This window comes from Brachyistius frenatus, unplaced genomic scaffold (assembly GCF_029030835.1).
Source record: "Brachyistius frenatus isolate BFR_SWC_R1_liver_20210118 unplaced genomic scaffold, ASM2903083v1 Contig_273, whole genome shotgun sequence".
Taxonomy (NCBI): domain Eukaryota; kingdom Metazoa; phylum Chordata; class Actinopteri; family Embiotocidae; genus Brachyistius; species Brachyistius frenatus.
Window position 1 is genome coordinate 379,145 of NW_027210872.1, and position 18,463 is coordinate 397,607.

The window sequence follows — 18,463 nt, forward strand, 5'->3', positions numbered from 1 at the left end:
GCATCACGTTAACCCCGTTAATATGTTTAGATGAAGCTCAACCGTTGTTTACGCTCATGAATGTGCTGATTCTGTATCTAATGTTTTATTGAAGTCTTTTCAAAGGAAAAGTTTGTAGATTTGTTTTCTTTTAACTGACAGCAGAGTTTCTATCTGAGCAATAATGGAAAAATAAAATAATTATTCTTCTGACTTTGACTTTGTGTCTGTTTCTTTGCTGAAAACCTCAGTGAGGTTTGTTAGGATGAGTCGACGAAGCCACGAGTCCGAACCAACCGTCAAAACAACAAACAAGTCCAAGTTAAGATGTTAACGGAGCCGAGACGGTTCTGAGTCTTGAAACACTTTCTCAATCTCAAAATATTGAACTCATCAACTTTATTTATGAGGGAAAGAAGCAAGACGGAAAGAAAAAGGTGGAAGGAAGGAAAAGAGGAAAGTAGGAAAGAAGATAAGAAAGGAAGTTAAAAGGGGAGGAAGAGCCGTAAAAGCGGGAAGATTTAAACACGGGAGAGCCGATCTGGTCTGTCCTGCAGAGGGCGCTGTGGTAGGTCTCCTCTGTAGTTTCCTGTCTGTCCTGCAGAGGGCGCTGTGGTAGGTCTCCTCTGTAGTTTCCTGTCTGTCCTGCAGAGGGCGCTGCGGTCTGCGGACCCTCAGACATAAAGAGCCGCTGATCTGATCGGTTCAGTCTGTCTGCGTTCCGCCGCTTTTCTGCTTCAGACGCTCGAACAGCGACACAAAGGAGCTGCTGCTCCGTTATCGATCCTTCATCCGTCCATCCTTCATCCTTCATCCGTCCATCCTTCATCCTTCATCCGTCCATCCTTCATCCGTCCATCAGTAGGATCGGAGCCGCTGAGCCGTGAGGATGGATCTGCTGTCTGTCTGCGTCCAGCTGATCTCAGGTCAGATTTATATTTAAAGTCTCTGATGTTTGTATTTTAATGAAAATAGAAAGAAGCTTGTTTTCTATTCTATTCTATTTCTATGATTTTAAGCATCATAAGTCGTTTTTAACGTGTTGTTCTTCAGCTGCTGTGCACGTGGATAATATATTGATGATAATAATAATAATACAAAGCATAAAAAGAGATCAATTAAAATCGACATCCATCCAAATTAAAATGAAAATGAATCCGTTTTTGTGATTTTAGGTTCCAGTGCGGGAATCAGACGTGTTCTTTGGTTTTTTTGATTGATCACTGGATGTTTCGATCATCAGTTTAGCAGACGTTTTAAACGTCACGTGACTTCATCGGCGTTTCTCCTGTCAGCTGCTACCGATTGATTAATCAATCAGCAGGTAAACAGCTATAATTCAATAATTGATTGGCAGAAAAGCGAAACACAAACTTCTTCCAGTGAATTGAATCTCTTTTTTTTTTATTGTTTATTCGACTGAATTAAACGTAAATTTGGACGTCAGAGTGTTTGTCAACGTTTTCTGAGGTTTAAAAGACCAAATAATTAATCAAGTAATCAAGAAAAGAAAATAATCAGTGACTGAATTTTAAATCTGATGTGAAACTGAATAAGTAGTGTAGTTAATAATGTAAAAATAATGTAGTTTATGATGACAGCAGAATCCAGTGGTGGAAAGTACTCGTTTAGTGTAGAAGTACTTGTACTTTACTCGAGTACTTCCACTTCAGGACATTTATTTTATGTTAGTTTAGATCCTACTGACAAATAGAATTAATAAATGAGTTTAAATTCGAATAAAATTAGTTTTTGATTGATTCTTGTTTTAAAAATCTGAAATATAAAATCATTCAAACGTGTGAATGCAGAGATTTAATTTTGCTGAAGTATTTCCTCCTGAAGAATCAGCTGTTTCAGTCCAAATGTGCGGAGCTGCAGCCTCCTGTGGTCCCTGAACGCCCCGATGACACCTTCATGTTCCCAGAACAACAGATAAACGTCAGAAGGCCTGTTTTCAGCTCGAGCTGCGACTCCTGATCGTTTCCCTGATTTATTGATTATTAGTTCAGTTTAAACTCTTAAGATTGTAACAGAACAAAGTTTCTGGGCCGATTTATCCCCCTCTCGGTTAACTTTAAAGACGTGTTTATTAACTCGGCTCTTTTTGGTTTTTGACCGTGTTTAGTTTAGCTGGTGGTTAAAGGGGGCGTGGCTAAAGCGGGGGAAACAAAAAGTCTTTGAGAGCTCTTCGAGCACACAGTGAAATTAAATGCGTCCCAAATTGTTTACATTGTTTGTTTGTTGTTGTTTCCACAGCCGTGCTGCTGATGTCACCGCGGTGCGTTCAGGGTCTGAGCGTGGAGCTGCGTCCCCGGCGGCCTCTGTTCCGGCTGGGCGAGCGTCATCGGCTGGTCTGCTCGGTCCAGGACTGTCCCACGACCCCCCGCATTTCCTGGCTGCAGCCGGGGGACCGGCCCCTGACGGTCAGCGCCACTCGGGACCGCTCCGTGGTGACCTTCGACCCCGTGATGAAGGAGCACGAGGGAGGGCTGGTTTGCGAAGTCACCTGCGGAGAGGAGACCAAACACCTGAAGACCTCGGTGCAGGTTTACTGTGAGTCCAACTCGGGTTTAAAAAAACGGGAACGAATTAGAGACATCTGACACAAATTGTTTTGATGTCAGTTTTTTTCTGGAGCTTTCGACGGTGTCACATGATCTTCTTCAGCAGATGTTGTTTGCCCAGTTTGATTGTTGTTATCAGCTGTTTCAGAGATGACTCCCTGAGGAAGATCACGTGACGCTGTAGAAGCCTAGCAGTGACCGCCGTGTGCTTTTCCAGCCTTCCCATCAGCCCCGGTGGTCACGGGCCAGGACCACCTGAGACGGGGGGCGGAGTCAACCCTCACCTGCCAGGTGTCTGACGCGTACCCGGCCGATCTCCTGAACCTCACCTGGCTCCGAGGAGACACCGTCCTGCAGAGCATCACGGGAGATCCCGGGTCCAGCTCGGTCCGGTCCGAGTACAGGTTCACGCCTCTGCAGCAGGACTCAGGAGGGAACATCAGCTGCAGGGCCACGCTGGAGCTGATGGAGCTGATGGAGCTGCCGGCTGAGAACCGGACCGCAGAGACCACCGTCCCCCTAAACCTCCGCTGTGAGTCCCGAATCTGAGTCCCGAATCTGAGTCCTGCTGAGTCTTTGCCTCCTCAGTCCTGATGGATCTGGACCATGAATCCTCTCCGTCTCCTCTGCAGATGCTCCCGTTGTCGTGGCGATATCGGACTCCGTGGTGTTGATGGACGGGTCCTCGCTGACTCTCAACTGTTCGGCGGCGGGAAACCCCGAGCCGACCGTCGCCTGGATCTCGGGGACGGCGGGCGGTCGAGGCGGTCGAGGCGGTCGGCTCGTCTTCGATCCGGTGAGACTCGCTGACGCCGGACGGTACGAGTGTGAAGCCCGAAACACCGAAGGAAACGACAGCGCCGCCGTGGACGTCAGCGTTCACGGTGAGAGTGGAGCTCCTGTTTCATTTCTGTCCTCTGTTTGTCGGCTCCGCCTTGTTTACCTCTGACGCACCTGTCTGCCCCCCACATAGCTCCGCCCACCAACACCTCCCTGTCGGTGAGTCCAGGTGAGGACGTGGTGGAGGGTCAGCGGGTGACCTTCACCTGTCGCTCAGACGCAGCTCCGCCCCCCGCGCTGGTGCTGAAGAAGGACGGGGTGGAGCTTAAGAGGACTGACCCCGCCTCCTCGTCCTCCTCGATCACCTTCAGCCTCTCCTCCGCCTTCCTGGAAGACTCCGCCCTCTACAGGTGCGAAGCGTCCAATCAGTACGGCTCCCAGCTGGTTTCCAGCTCCGTCACCGTCAGAGGTACTTTCTCACTTTGTTTTCACTTTTAGTTTTATGTCTCAGTTTTGTTTTGATTTTCTTTCATCTTCCTTCGTATCAGTTTTGCTTTTAATGGCCCTCTAATGAGATTTTGTAACGCGAGATTAAATTCCTGAATCGTTTTTTTTCCCCTCAGACCAAACGGGAAGACTGAAAAATTCCCCGACTAGAAACGACAAAAGACATTCTGTTAATGATTAATATTATTTTAAGGATAAAAATGTTTCCTTTCAATAAAATAGTCTAAACTTATAAGCAGGGTTGATTTGACACCTGAGCACTTAAAACTACATAAATAATGTTGTAAACATTATTCACGGCAAAATATACAATATTTATCTTTGAATCTTTAATTTTTGGAGTCGCTATAAAAACACTTTTCTTGGAGGAAAAATCTTAACAACACAAAACACAAAAAGGAATTTACGGTTTGTTTTTATCCTGAATTGTTCTGATTCTTTAAAGAAAAGCAAAGCTGGTTCTAAAGTTTCTCGTCGCTTCTTCTCCGAAACAAATCAAGATCCTGAATAACTTTAATGTTTGACGAGATTGTTTGTGTTTGAAGAAGATAGTTCCGATTGAATCGCCCTGAAATTAGATACGAGATTCTCTCCGTGTCAGTCGGAGTCTGTTTCTGAGCCAATAATCAGAGATACAGAATTATTTTTAATAACCTGTAAGACTTATCAGTTTAAATTGCAGTTTGAGGCCGAAGGGTTAATAAAATGTTAAATAAAAGGATTCAGCTTCACGTGTGTTTGTGTAGCGTCTCGTTATTTCCTTACGTTTCATTTATTTATTAAAACCTATTATTTCAGCGCCTTCAGCCACCATACTTTTCCTGGTTTCCTGATATTTTACTGGAAACTTTCCTAATAATTTCCATAAAAGATTAGCTCGATGTTTATAAGTCCAGCAGAGTTTGGTTTCTAATTATGATGGAAAGATGTGAAATACCTGCTGGTTTCAGGAAAGCAGCTGTCGATGAAGACTCCGGTCCCCGGTCATAAATCAGAGTTTGACTCCAGCAGGTTTTATCCTGAATGCAGATTATTGTCGATCGTCACGTTTTCATGTTTGTTTTTAACATTGAAACGTGTTTGTTTCCACGAACAGAATTAAAATCAACTTTTAAAAAGCGTTTTATTGCACCTGATTGGTAGAAGTCGTCCTCGGCCGGTCGGTAATCGGCGGTTGTTCCTTCAGCTCATCCTCTGCAGGTGGAGGCGAGTCCTCGGGTGTCGGCGGACCGCGGCTCCGCTCTGATCCTGACCTGCCGGGCCTCCGGGTGTCGCCACCCTCCGACGCTCACCTGGAGGAGGACGGACCGGGACAGGACCGTCCTGCAGACGACGCGGCAGCAGGACGGACTGTCTCTGCTGCACCTGCAGGACCTGGACCTCCGGGACCAGGGAGGATACGGCTGTGAGGCCGAATGTGACTCCTTCATCAGGAACAGAACCATCCAGGTCCTCGTCTACTGTGAGTCTGAGACACCTGAGACACCTCAGACACCTGAGACACCCGAGACACCTCAGACACCTGAGACACCTGAGACACCTGAGGCACCTCAGACACCTGAGACACCTGAGACACCTGAGACACCTCAGACACCCGAGACACCTGAGACACCTCAGAACATGTCACTCGCATTCATACTTCAGCTGAGAAAAGGAGAAATATATAAAAGAATAAAGAAACGCTGCAAACAGATAAAACAGTGTCGTCTGCAAACTGGAGAGTTTTTCTTCACTATAAAAGTAAAAAAATCACTTAAAATACTGCGAGTTAATTTTTCATTTAACCTCACAATCACATTCACCTTCATCAGGAGATCCTCTGTTGAATTAATATGAAGAATTACGCTACTTTGAAATGATAAAACATCCATTAACTGTCAGTTTACAAAGAGTTAAAAAAGAAAAAGTCAAAACCCCTTAAAAACAACATTTCTTTGTCCTAAAGTTTTAATTTAAGATGCTTTTAAATCGGTCCTCCGTTTATTAATCCTTAATTTACTGCTTAAAACGCACCAGACACCATTGATAATTCATATTTTGGTGTTTTTAAGAGGGTTTCATTCCAATGAAAGCTGAAGAGTAGAAACGTTTTCACTCCTTAAAAAAATTCCCTTAAACCATGAAGAAATCTCATGAAATACAGTTATTTTCTTAAAACTTAAATGAATCATGCAGGTGCTTAATTACTGCAACACGAGTATGAAACTTAATCCGATTTTCTAATTTTAGGAATTTAAGGGAAGATTTTAGCGGCTCTTGTAAAAAAAAAAAGAAAACATCAAAAACAAACAAGAAGCAGACGGATGTAAAAAATATCAGAAATATCTTATTATTATTATTATACTATATTATCAGATATTATTAATGAAACTGTAATGCGACTTCACGTGTTGTAAGAAATCAATAAAGTGAGGAGGTTGATGCTTTAGAACGAGGTCTCGTGAGGAACTCTTAAAGTCCATGTTAGGTTTGTTTTACTGAATATTCCCGGCAGGTTCTGGAGACTCGGACTTCCTGTCAGAGGTTTTCGCAATAAAAGAGAAGCGGCTCGTAAATCAGTTACGAGCCGCCGGCTTTCAGCTCGGGTTTTGTTTTCGGACACGTTGAGTCCTGCTGCTGCTGCGAGCGCAGAGGTCAAAGGTCGCAGAGCTTCACGCTGTTGGTTTAGTGTTACAGAATCCGACTCGGGATATTTTTATTTAAAAACAGGCATTCCTTTTCATTACAGCTGAAAGCAGCTGATAAAAAGCACCGTGTCACCGTGTTCGAGTTATGTAACTAAGAAGTGCGATAAGCAGCTGGTACCGTCCATCAGTTAGACTTCTTTTTTTTCCCCAAAATAAAAGTGTGTTTGTGGCTCGGAGCTTTTATTGTTGACGGTGAGAAAAATGTTCCTCATCCTTTAATCTCAACTAAGGAGGACAAACTCCAACGCTCTGACTGCCAGGAAGTGGCACAGCAGGGGGGGTGAGAAAGAAGCCAAATCTCTCACCCCTCCGACCCCCCCACCTCCCCGACCACTTTAACTCAAACAGTGAAAGCCTCCCACACAGAGACTCCGTGTTTCATCAGGCAGCTGAACTCTGGTCAGAAGTTCACGTCCTCAGAGACTAAAAGCATCAACGTGTTCCTGAGCCCACGCAGTGATTTCCACTATAGAATCATCTTTAACTTGTTGTTTTGTTTTGTTTTTTCTTCTCTGCAGCGTTTCCGTCCGATCCAATTCTGGAGGACCCCGGTCCCGTCCTGCTGGGCCAGGAGGCGGTCCTTCGCTGTGATGTCATCAACGTCTTCTCGGCCAATCAGCTAAGGATCCGGTGGCTGTCGGGGAACGCGACGTTGATGTTGGAGTCGTTCGGGTTCTCCGGTTCTCTACGGAACGTCTCGTCTGTTCTGCGTCAGCGGGCCGAGGAGGATCAGCCGGTTCTGACCTGCAGAGCGGAGCTGCTGACGGAGGACGAGGACGTGTGGAGGTCCAGGAGGACGGCCGTCCTTCTGCAGCTTCACTGTACGTTTTTATTCCTTCTGGGAATGAACGGCTTCTCAAAGGTTCCAGGTTTCAGTGTTCAGGTGGAGCGACCGGCCAAGAACATTCAGATTTGAGTTTGATCAATTAGGATTCAGGTTTTAATTAACTCTGATTAAGGTGTGTTAAACACCTTTGTACGCAAGGTTTTCTATTCTCCGATTCAAGTTGATCTAAATTCAGATTCAAATTTAGTTCATTTCAGTTTATCTTCAATTCTGATTTAGATTCAAGCTTTTTTTAAACTCACGTGAAATTCAGGTTTTAAACATTTTGGTTTTGTTCATCTCAGATTCCAATTTAGTTTTTCTCAGATTCATGTTTTTGTAAAACTAGGATTCAGGTTTTATTAAATTCAGATTTGGACTAGTTAAACTTAGATTTAGGTTTTGGTTAAATCAGATTCCAGTTTTGTTAAACTAAAATTCAGGTTTTGTTAATCTCAGATTCCAGTTTTGTTAAACACCTGATCCGTCTGTACTTCAGACCCTCCGAGAACAACCGTCCTGTCGGTGAGTCCAGGTGAGGACGTGGTCGAGGGTCAGCTGGTGACGTTCACCTGCCGCTCAGACGGAGCTCCGCCCCCCACACTGGTGCTGAGGAGGGAGGGGGAGGAGCTTCACAGGACCGACCCCGCCTCCTCCTCCACCACCTCGCTCACCTTCAGCCTCTCCTCCACCCTGCTGGAAGACTCCGCCCTCTACGAGTGTGAAGCGTCCAATCAGCACGGACACCAGCTGTTCTCCCGCTCCGTCACGGTCAAAGGTCAGACGATTAATAATCATATCGATAAACTTTCATTCACAAAATGACGTGAAGGTTGAAGTGTTTTACAAGAAGGAAGTCAACACATAAATCTCTAATTAAATAACCTAAATTCATATTTAACTCCAGCTTTGATTCAGTCCTCCTTCACTTCTTCCTCTGCTTCTTGTTTTTTTTTCCTGACTGTGTTCGGTTATCAACGAAGTCAACGACCTCTCACTCCTTCATAAGAAGCTGAGACAGAAATAAACTCTGACTCCACCTCTGAGTCACGAGTCCGACACCTCGGCCGTCAGCCTCCTCAGCGAACTCAACCGATTATTAAAAAAAGCAGCTATTAGAAATCAATTTATTTCTCATGATTGACAGTCGTCCTGCGATAAAACTGAAAGGTTGCTTCTTTGGTGAAACATTTTAAAACTCATCCGATAACATATTTCACTTCTGTACGGAAAGTTTAAACCCTCTGAGTCAGAATTCATCCAGACGACTGCAGCCGGCATAAAAACGCATTTTTATCAATGGAAGTCTTGAATGTAATTCAATAACTGACCTGTTGTGAGGCTGAAATAGAGCCAAACATCTCAACAGAAGGCTTTTATACATAATTATAGAATATTTGCATATAAATAATGTGAATTAAATCTCATTTTCTGCACATTAACTGATTTTCATTAAAGGAAGAAAGTTTAAAAAAATGACAGGAGAAAACGATGAAGAGATTAAATTAAAGATGATCTTTTAATGTTTCAGTTCTTGTGAGACTGATTTGCCGCAAAAGTCTATTAAAAGATGCAGAACGGTCACGTGACGACGTCGTCGCCTCGTCGTCGGGTGACGACGACGTGCTGATTGAAGGTCTGACAGGAGGTCAAGAGGTTCAGCTGAGCTGCTTCCACAAACAAACATGCTTCATAAATATGACTCATTTTTTTTACAAATCCACATTTTAACAGTTTGTTTATATTCAGTTTAACTTTAAATACAAAAAAACATCATCAATAAAACGAGTGCAAAGTAAACGCGTGTTCCTTCCAGTCGTTACCGAACGGAGATCCCGGCTTCTGTCCGTTATCTGCGGAGGTCGGCGGGTCGTCGTGCTGCTTTCCATCCCAGCTCCTTCAAAGTGTTGGAATTAGTCACCAAAACCGCCTCCGCACAAAATCTCCCTCGAACATCCTGCGATTCATCAGAGATCATTTCAGCTCGCGGGAGATGTGACGGTCTGACTGACAGGAAGAACAGCAGCAACACAAACACGACTTCAAACCCGCGTTGGGCGATGTATCACCGCGGCGACGGGAAATTAACTCGTTCACTGCTTTAAAAAATGCCTCCTTCACAGATCTTTATCACAGATGTCAAAAGTGACAAAAATGCAGCATCAGTCGGACTTTTTACCTCAATTACACAGATTAAACAAGTAATTCTTCAAATACTTGGTAGAATAATGATAAATGTAAATACAGCGTGAGACCACTTTGTCTTTTTGTTGACGTTGACTTCGGGTCGGCTGATGACGTCCGTTTACGTCGTCAGTATTGTTTTTTTTCTCTGTCGATGACGTCATCGTCTGAGATGCTGAAGGAAGCTGAATGTGATCCGGTTTCTTTCTCAGCTCCTCCGAGGAACACTACTGTCCTCGTCCTGCCGTCTACGGTGGTCCAGGAGGGACAAAATGTCACTGTCTGCTGCCAAACAATCAGCTTCCCGCCGTCAGCCGTGATTCTCAAGAAACTGACCAACGGGACGGAGATATATTCCCCCAATGGCACCTTCCTGTTGGTCAACGTCACCGCCAGAGACTCGGGGCTGTATCAGGTCAACGTGACCAACGACCTCGGCTACCAGGTCAAAGTCTTCAGCATCAGCGTCAGAGGTCCGTCAGTTAGACCAGTTTACCGGCCCGGTTCTGGTCTGACATCTAATTTGAACACATTCTTTTTTTAAGAAGACGGTTTAGAAACAGATTTAGTTTGACAAACAAATTCTCTCCTTGTTTTTTGTGCAGAAAGAAGCACCCGACGTCCTGTGAGTCTCGGCGTCGGCGTCATCCCAGCCGTCTGCGTTGCCGCCGGGCTAGCGGCTTCCGCTCTGATCCTCGACTTCCTGAGGCGATCCAAGAAGAAAGGCTTTTATCAGTTGCAACAGTCGACGCCGCCTTCGGCCTGAGGCTCACACTGGACTAACAGACTTGTTGATGTGGCTACCAAATTCCAAAATATGGCTACCACTTCAAGACATGGTGCTTTTAAAGTCCTGTGTGACTGCCACGTCTCAACATGTTGCTACCAAGTTTTAAAATATAACCAAAATTTGGCTGCTAAAGTACAACATCTCACTATAGCACATGTGGCTTTGTGCCTTTTAAACGTTTGGCTTTGATTTGCCAAAATGTGGCTGTCATGTCCCAATATGAGGCCACTAACTTTTCATCATGTGGCTTCACTATGTACAGCTACTATTTCCAAACATGTGGCTACTGGGGTTCAACATGTGGCTACCTTATCCCCTATCCTGTGGCTTTTTTATTGCAACATTTGGCTATCATGTTCTAACATGTGGCTACTAATTATTCAATAATTCAATTATGTGGCTTAAGTATCCTAACATGTCACCACCACATTACAATATGTATTACCCACCTCCCAACACGTGGCTACCAAGTTCGAAACTTTGACTACAACATCACCCGAAGTTAGCCATGATCTTGGAATATGTGGCTACTAAGGTTGTACATGGTCCTACAAAGTCTTAACGTGTGACTTCGATGTCCCAATTGGTGGCCAGTACTTTTAAGATCCCAGTATGTGGCAGCCACCTCCAAATATGCTGCTATAACAGCTTCACGTGTGGCTAGCAATTCTTAGAATATGACTATCTCTTAACATTTTACTGCCACTTTCCGTATTTCCAACATTTGGTTTCAATGTACCAATATGTGAATACCACCAGCTAATATCCTGACATGTTGCTACCAAGTACCAAACTATGGCTGTCATTTACTAAGATGCAGCTATCACGTCACAATGGGACTACTCCATTCCAACATGTGGCTGCTACTTCCTAATATGTGGCTACCACCTCCCAACATGAGGCTGCCACTTCTCAAGATGAGGCTACCACCTCTCAACATATGGCTACCACCTCCGAGATGTGTAACACTGCAATAAGTGCCAAAATGTGACTTTAATATCCGACCACCTCATAATATGACTTGTATGATATACAACATTCGGCTACCATCACACAACATATGACTAATGGCTTAGAATATGTTGGGTCCACCACCCTATAAATGGCTACCAAATATTATCACGTGACCGGTGTCCCTGCATAACTGCTGCCACACAAACCTGTTGTTATAACAATCCAGTGCTTGGCCACCAACTCCCAACATGTGGCCACCAACTCCCAACAGGAGGCTACAGACTCCCAACCTGAGGCTACCAACTCCTAACACGTGCCACCACCACCTTTTGTGTGATTTTGATGTTCAGACATTTGACTACAACCTTCTGGGATGGCACTACATCCTCACCGTATGTGACTACTGCATCCCAACATGCCGTTTTGATGTTCCAGCATGTGGCTATCATGTTCCAACATTTGGCTACCACTCCTTAACAACAGTTTAGCTTGAAAAAAATAATAATAATAGTGGACACTACGAATCTTACAGTAATATAAAATGACATTTTCTGTTGAACCAGCAACTTTTCGGTGACTGTGACCTCTGACCTCCTTTTCGGTGAACTGCCCCTTTAACTGCTCGGCCTGAAGGAGCTGAATGGCAGAAAAGCTGCTCAGCTTTTCAGCATTTAACCTTTGACCTTTTTACTGACTGTTGTCCTCCTGTTTTCTCAGTGTCCTCAGCTCTCGGATGGTTTGATACTGCTGCATCTTTATCTGCTGGATTTCATAGGTTCTGTGGGTTGATTGTAGATATTTGTACAGTTTCTTTCTGTTTGCTTTTATTAAAGATATTTATTTCCTCACTCCTCTCCTGGGTCGGGTTGGAACATGACTTTATTTCCTGGGGACTTTTTTTCTGGGAATTTCCTGTGATTACTCTGACTTTCCCTTTCACTTCTGTCAGATTAAGCGTTTACTAGATGTCTCCCTGGCGGTTTGGATGGTAACCATGGTGACACCTCGGCTGCCAGACTGTTTGTTTTTCTGTTTTCTTACTGCTGGTTTGAAGAAAACGTTTTCTGACTCTGAGAGAAGTTAAAGTGATGCATCGTTCTCGCTGGAAAGTCAGAGGACACAAAAAAAAAAAAAAAAAGACACAAAACAAAAGGACACAAAACAAAAAAGACACAAAACAACCACAAGCAGGAGGAGAATAACTTCAGATATGTTATTATTATTATTTGTAATCATCTCTTTCTCTCGGGGCTTCTTCCTCCTTGAAAAGACGGTTGGAGACGTTTACTTGTCCGTCCTCGGCTTTCTGTCTAAAGAAGTCCGTGTTTGGCCTGAAGTGTCTGAGTGTGTCGTTTAACCCTCTTCAGGATTTATATTTATAGCTGCCTTTAAATGTTCCTGCTGAGTGGAGGAGGTCAGGTCTGTCGTCAGAGACGTCACTGATCACCTCAAACACTGTCGTCTAAAAAAAGAAGCTCCAAACCAGAACAAAGGCGGTGATTCAGGCTGCGGTGGGATCGGTCGAACTCCTGCAGGAGCAACGACCTGAACCGATGGATTCAACACGTTCTGGTGGGCTTTTGTCTGCAGCACGAAGCCCATTGGCTGCTCGGCCTGTCGTCGTGGAAACAGGAAGGCTTCAGACGCCGAGGCGTGAAAGAGGAGTGAGTGTGGACCGGTTTCAGTTCAGACCGTCTGTTCTCGAGGTCCGTTTATTATTTGGGGCTGCAGCACGCACAAACAGCCGGTGTGAGATTGGATCAGCGGGAGGGACGCTCTGCCCGTGATTGGCTGTGATGTCGTGGGAGGAGTTGATTGATAGGTGAACAACCAATCACAAGCAGGTTACAGTTCAGAGCGTGCATTCCTCCGGCCGATCCAATCTAGCACCGACTGGCATGAACGACTCTTATAAAGTTACACAATTGGTCGACTTGATACCGCGACTTCCTGTGTTGGTTTCAAATTAAAAGCCCTCGTTTCAAATTAAAAGCCTTCAAACATTTCACGCACAGTCCGGCCGACACGGCAGGTTTTAACCGTGGTTTGTTAGAAATTAAATTTTTTTTTTTTACAAGTTCAGATGAATTCGGAGAGTCGTCAAAAGTTTGTGGACAGTCTGATCACTTTCAGACACTCGGATCTCACAACAAATTATTTTTCAAAAGTCGGTTTCATAAAGAAAGTCTCGTGTTTTCGCTCTTCTCAGAACTCTGGCCGACGCATTGAAAAGACGTGCGAGTTTAAATTTAACTTTAAGAGTTCACGAAGGTCGAAGATGATCGATACGGACGATTCCCCCGCCGCCCCGAAGTGTTTGAAAGCTGCAGGAAAACAAAAGAGCTCCATCATCATCTTCTTCTTCTTCTTCTCCTCAGACAGGAAATACCAGCGGAGCAGGAGTTTAAAATGACAAGACGCAGCAGATCTCTCGTCCTCTTTTTGCACAACGGCGCTCAGAGGTCAGAGCTGGCGGAGGTCCAGCTGGACGAGTGAAAAACACCAAATGGAGCAAAAAAATAAGAATAGAAACACATTCATCAAGTCCTTTAAGAGTTTCAGCTGAATGTGCACAAACTGAAGAGGCGGATTCACCCGATGAGGAGGGTGAGACCAACCCTCTTCATCGGTCTCTGCACCAGAAGTATGCAGACAGCTTCCACACGAGTTTCTTCTTCTTTCATTTTCAAACAGTGAATAATAAATGAAAGTCTGAGCTTTAATCTGAGCAGGTTTGTGTGGGAGATTCAAGCTTTTTTAACGTAACCCTAACCCTGAAAGCAAAAAACCAGCCGAGATGAGCTAACGAGCTAACGAGCTAACGACGACGTCATCAACGTTAACGTTACTTGAGCTCCTTTTACTGTCAGTGTGAGGGGGGATTTTCAGAATAAAAGGTCTGCAGCAAAATTTGTTAACGTAACTGGATTTACAGTCACACGAACACTGTGCCTGTCAACAAGTAAACAGTTGAAAACAACAGGCGTAACCGTGGTAACTACAAATAAAATGGCGACAGCTGTAGCCTCAAACTGCGTTAAATATACTGTCGCTGTGAGGGGGGGGGGGTTTCAGAATAAGAGTCTGTTTTGACTCAACCGGTGATAAACGGAGCAGCAGAGGTTCTCCATGTTTCAGGAAGTCGCTCTCCACCTTGGGCGAGCAGCGACCAATCGTGTACACTTCCTGTTTTTCGAACTGGCCAATTGTTTCGTCCTCCTGTCGGTGATCAGACCTCGCGTGGAGCATCGGTGTCTTCTTTTCCATCCCGATGAGGTCACTCAGGGTTTGTGGTCGCCATGGAAACTGATCAGCGAGTCCTCTCATCACCACAGTCACACGGACTGATTTCATAACGATGACTGATGTTTCAATATAGGTAGGTAGGTATATACTTTATTAATCCCCGAGGGGAAATTTTTTCGCCACAGCAGCATACATACAGGAGCAATAATAGAAACAATAGAATAAAATAATAATAGAATAGAATAATATAATAGAAAAGCAATAAAATAAAAAATATAAATATAAAATATAAAATGCACAGTACATACAGTATATATACAGTACATTAAATATCTATATATATTATATACAACAAACCAATAAACACAGTCAACATATATATATATATATATATATATACATACGGTACAGTATATATCTATATATATAATATACATATAATATACATATAATATACAAGCAAGAAACCAAGAAACACAGTCAACAGTGTTATTGTACTGTGATGGATTTTGCCAGAGGTGAGTTATTGTAAAGTCTTATGGCAGTGGGCAGGAATGATCTCCTGTATCAGTAATGATCTCCTGTATCTGGAATGATCTCCTGTATCTGTCCTTGTGACAGCGGAGCTGGAGGAATCTTTTAGAGAAAGTGCTCCGCTGTCCCTGCAGCAGGTGGTTGAGAGGGTGGACAGGATTATCCAAGATGGACAATAGTTTGTTCAGCGTCCTCCTCTCCACCACCTTTTCCAGACTATCTAGTTTGTAGCTGATGATGGAGCCGGCCTTCTTAACCAGCTTGTTAAGTCTGTTGGTGTCACCGGCTCCAATGCTGCTCCCCCAGCAGACCCCAGCGAAGTACAAAGCACTGGCCACAACAGATGGTAGAACATCTCCAACATCACGCTGCACACATTGAAGGATCGAAGTTTCCTCAGAAAAAAGAGTCGACTCATCACCTTCTTGTAGACAGCATTGATGTTGGTCTTCCATTTCAGTCTGTTGTCGATGGACACACCCAGGTACTTGTCCTCCTCCACCATGTCCACCTCCTCTCCCAGAACTCTCAGCGGTTCTGGAGCCGCCGCCTTCCTCCTGAAGTCGACCACCATCTCTCTGGTCTTGGCCACGTTCAGGAGCAGGTGATTCCTTCCCGCCCACTCCACAAAGTCCTCCACTACTGCCCTGTACTCATCCTCCCGTCTGTCCCTTATACATCCGTCCACTGCAGAGTCATCAGAGAACTTCTGCAGATGGCAGGACTCTGAGTTGTTCTGGAAGTCAGTTGTGTATAAGGTGAACAGGAAGGAGACAGAACAGTTCCCTGAGGAGCTCCAGTACCACTGACCACCGTATCAGACAGCACACTGCCCAGACGGACAAACTGTGGTCTGTCTGTCAGGTAGTCAGTGATCCAGGAGACGGTGGACGTGTCCACCCCCTCCACCCGCAGCTTCTCACTCAGCAGCAGTGGTTGGATGGTGTTGAATGCACTGGAGAAATCAAAGAAAGTGATTCTCACAGAGTCACCGGTTCCATCCAGGTGAGACTGAGCTCGTTGCAGCAGGTAGATGATGTCATCGTCCACTCCCACACGAGGCTGGTACGCAAATTGCAGAGGGTCCAGAGAAGATTTCACCAGCGGCCTGAGGTGGGCCAAGACCAGCCTCTCCAGCACCTTCATCACATGAGATGTGAGGGCAACCGGTCGGTAGTCGTTGAGGCCAGATGGAGTCGTCTTCTTGGGGACTGGAACCAGGCAGGATGTCTTCCACAGCACCGGGACCTCCTCCTGCTTCAGGCTCAGGTTGAAGAGGTGTTGTAGGACCTCAGCCAGCTGGGCGGCGCAGGTCTTCAGGACCACGGGGCTGATGCCGTCAGGTCCTGCAGCCTTGCGCTGGTGGATTTTCTCTAGCTGTCTCCTAACCTGGCCAGTCGTCACAGAGAGGGGGGTGAGGGGTGAGGGGGGATGGATGGAGGAAGAGCCCTGTGAGATTGAGGGCTCTATGCAGTTCACCAGGGGGCGCAGAGGGGAGAGGGGGGGAGGCAGCAGAGGTGTTTGGGAGGTGTGAGGTGTGGAGGAGACAGATGAGGGCGGTGAACTAAACCTGTTGAAGAAACAGTTTAGTTCATTTGACCTCTTCAGGGAGCCCCCTGGTTGTTCCTCTCCAGGTTCCCCCTGATTGTTCCTCTCCAGGTTCCCCCTGGTTGTTCCTCTCCAGGTTCCCCCTGATTGTTCCTCTCCAGGTTCCCCCTGGTTGTTCCTCTCCAGGTTCCCCCTGGTTGTTCCTCTCCAGGTTCCCCTTGGTTGTTCCTCTCCAGGTTCCCCCTGGTTGTTCCTCTCCAGGTTCCCCCTGGTTGTCTCTCTCGCCCCTTGAACCCAGTAATCTCCTTCACACCTCCCTCACGTTGTTCTGCTGGAGTTTGGCCTCCAACTTCCTCCTGTAGGAGTCCTTGCACTCCCTCATCTTCTCCTTCAGGTGGCGCTGTACTCTCCTGAGCTCCTCCCTGTCCCCAGACCTGAAGGCTGCTTTCTTCTGATTAAGAAGAACTTTCAGGTCACTGGTGATCCACGGTTTATTGTTGGGGAAGCATTTTACAGTCCGGGATGGTACGGTGGTGTGTTCACAGAATTTGATGTATTCTGTGAAACAGTCCGTCATGCTGTTGATGTCCTCCCTATGTGGTCCAAACAGCACATTCCAGTCTGTGGACTCAAAGCAGTCCTGCAGGGCGTCTTTAGCCTCCTGTGTCCACCTCCTCACAGTCCTGGTGGACACAGGCTGCCTCTGCACCAGGGGAACATACTTTGGTGTCAGCAGGACCAGGTTGTGGTCTGATCTACCAAGGGGGGGAAGGGCAGTAGTACTGTATGCATCCATGACATTAGCATACAGTAAGTCCAGAGTTTTATTGTTCCTTGTGGGGCAGTTCACATACTGGTGCAAAGTTGGCAGTACTTTATCCAGACTGGTTAAAGTCTCCAGTAACTAACAAAAATGCACCGGGATGCTTAGTCTGTAGTTTAGCCACAGTGGAGTGGATGATGTCCACTGCTGCCTCTACGTCAGCTGATGGAGGAATGTAAACAACGATAACAATGGCGGACGTGAACTCCCTCGGCAAATAATAGGGGCGCATCCCCACGGCTAGAAGTTCAATGTCCGGGCTACAGAAACGTTCCTTCACACACACGTGGTCGGGATTGCACCACCTCTCGTTCACATAGACTGCAATCCCTCCACCTTTCTTCTTACCGCTCTGCACAACGTCTCCGTCCGCCCGAACAGTCCTGAAGCCGGGTACGGCCGCGCTGTGGTCCGGGAGATGTGAGTGCAGCCATGTCTCGGTGAAACACATGATGCTGCACTCCCGGTACTCCCTCTGGGTCTTTACCAGCGCCGAGCTCGTCCGTCTTGTTGGCCAACGACCTCACGTTCCCCATTAAGATCGCCGGTACCGCTGGCTTGTATTTCCTCCTTTCCGCCTTCAGCTTAGCTCCGGCTCTGCAACCCCGCCGTCTTCTCCGAAGTTCAACGGGGATCTCAGGCCTCGCTCCGGGCAGCAGCAGTCGAGGGCTACTTAGCACGATCAGCTCATCACGCGAGTAGACAATAACAGAGCCCCCAGCCAGAAACGTGGAAAAATTACGGTCCATTACGGTCCGTTAACTGAACACGAGAGAAAGAAAAAAACAAAAAAACAACTCCGAAGAGAGAAGAAAGGTTTAAAATACTAATAACAAGGGGAGGGGAGCTGCTGCGACAGGCTGCCGCTAGCGCGGCGCCATCTTAGGAAGAAGAATATTGTGGGGAAATAAACAATTCAGGGTTTTTTGTGTGTTGAAGTTTTTTGTAGTTTTCAGGACAAAATAAATCCAACATGAGGACGGAATAAAGTTTGTTAAACTCTCATAATTACAAAATAAAGCATCATATAAGGTTGAA

General features: G+C 45.7%; 1 protein-coding gene across 1 annotated transcript; it reads left to right on the plus strand.

Annotated features, from left to right (window-relative positions):
• Positions 1–675: 675 nt before the first annotated feature.
• vcam1b (vascular cell adhesion molecule 1b) lies at positions 676–12,122 on the plus strand. The gene is made up of 10 exons (XM_069721820.1): positions 676–905; positions 2,239–2,535; positions 2,764–3,078; positions 3,179–3,430; positions 3,520–3,795; positions 5,020–5,295; positions 7,039–7,341; positions 7,846–8,124; positions 9,743–10,003; positions 10,136–12,122. Exons 1-10 carry the CDS (start codon positions 869–871, stop codon positions 10,294–10,296), a joined length of 2,457 nt encoding a protein of 818 aa, XP_069577921.1. The 5' UTR covers positions 676–868; the 3' UTR covers positions 10,297–12,122.
• The last annotated feature ends 6,341 nt before the right edge of the window (positions 12,123–18,463 follow it).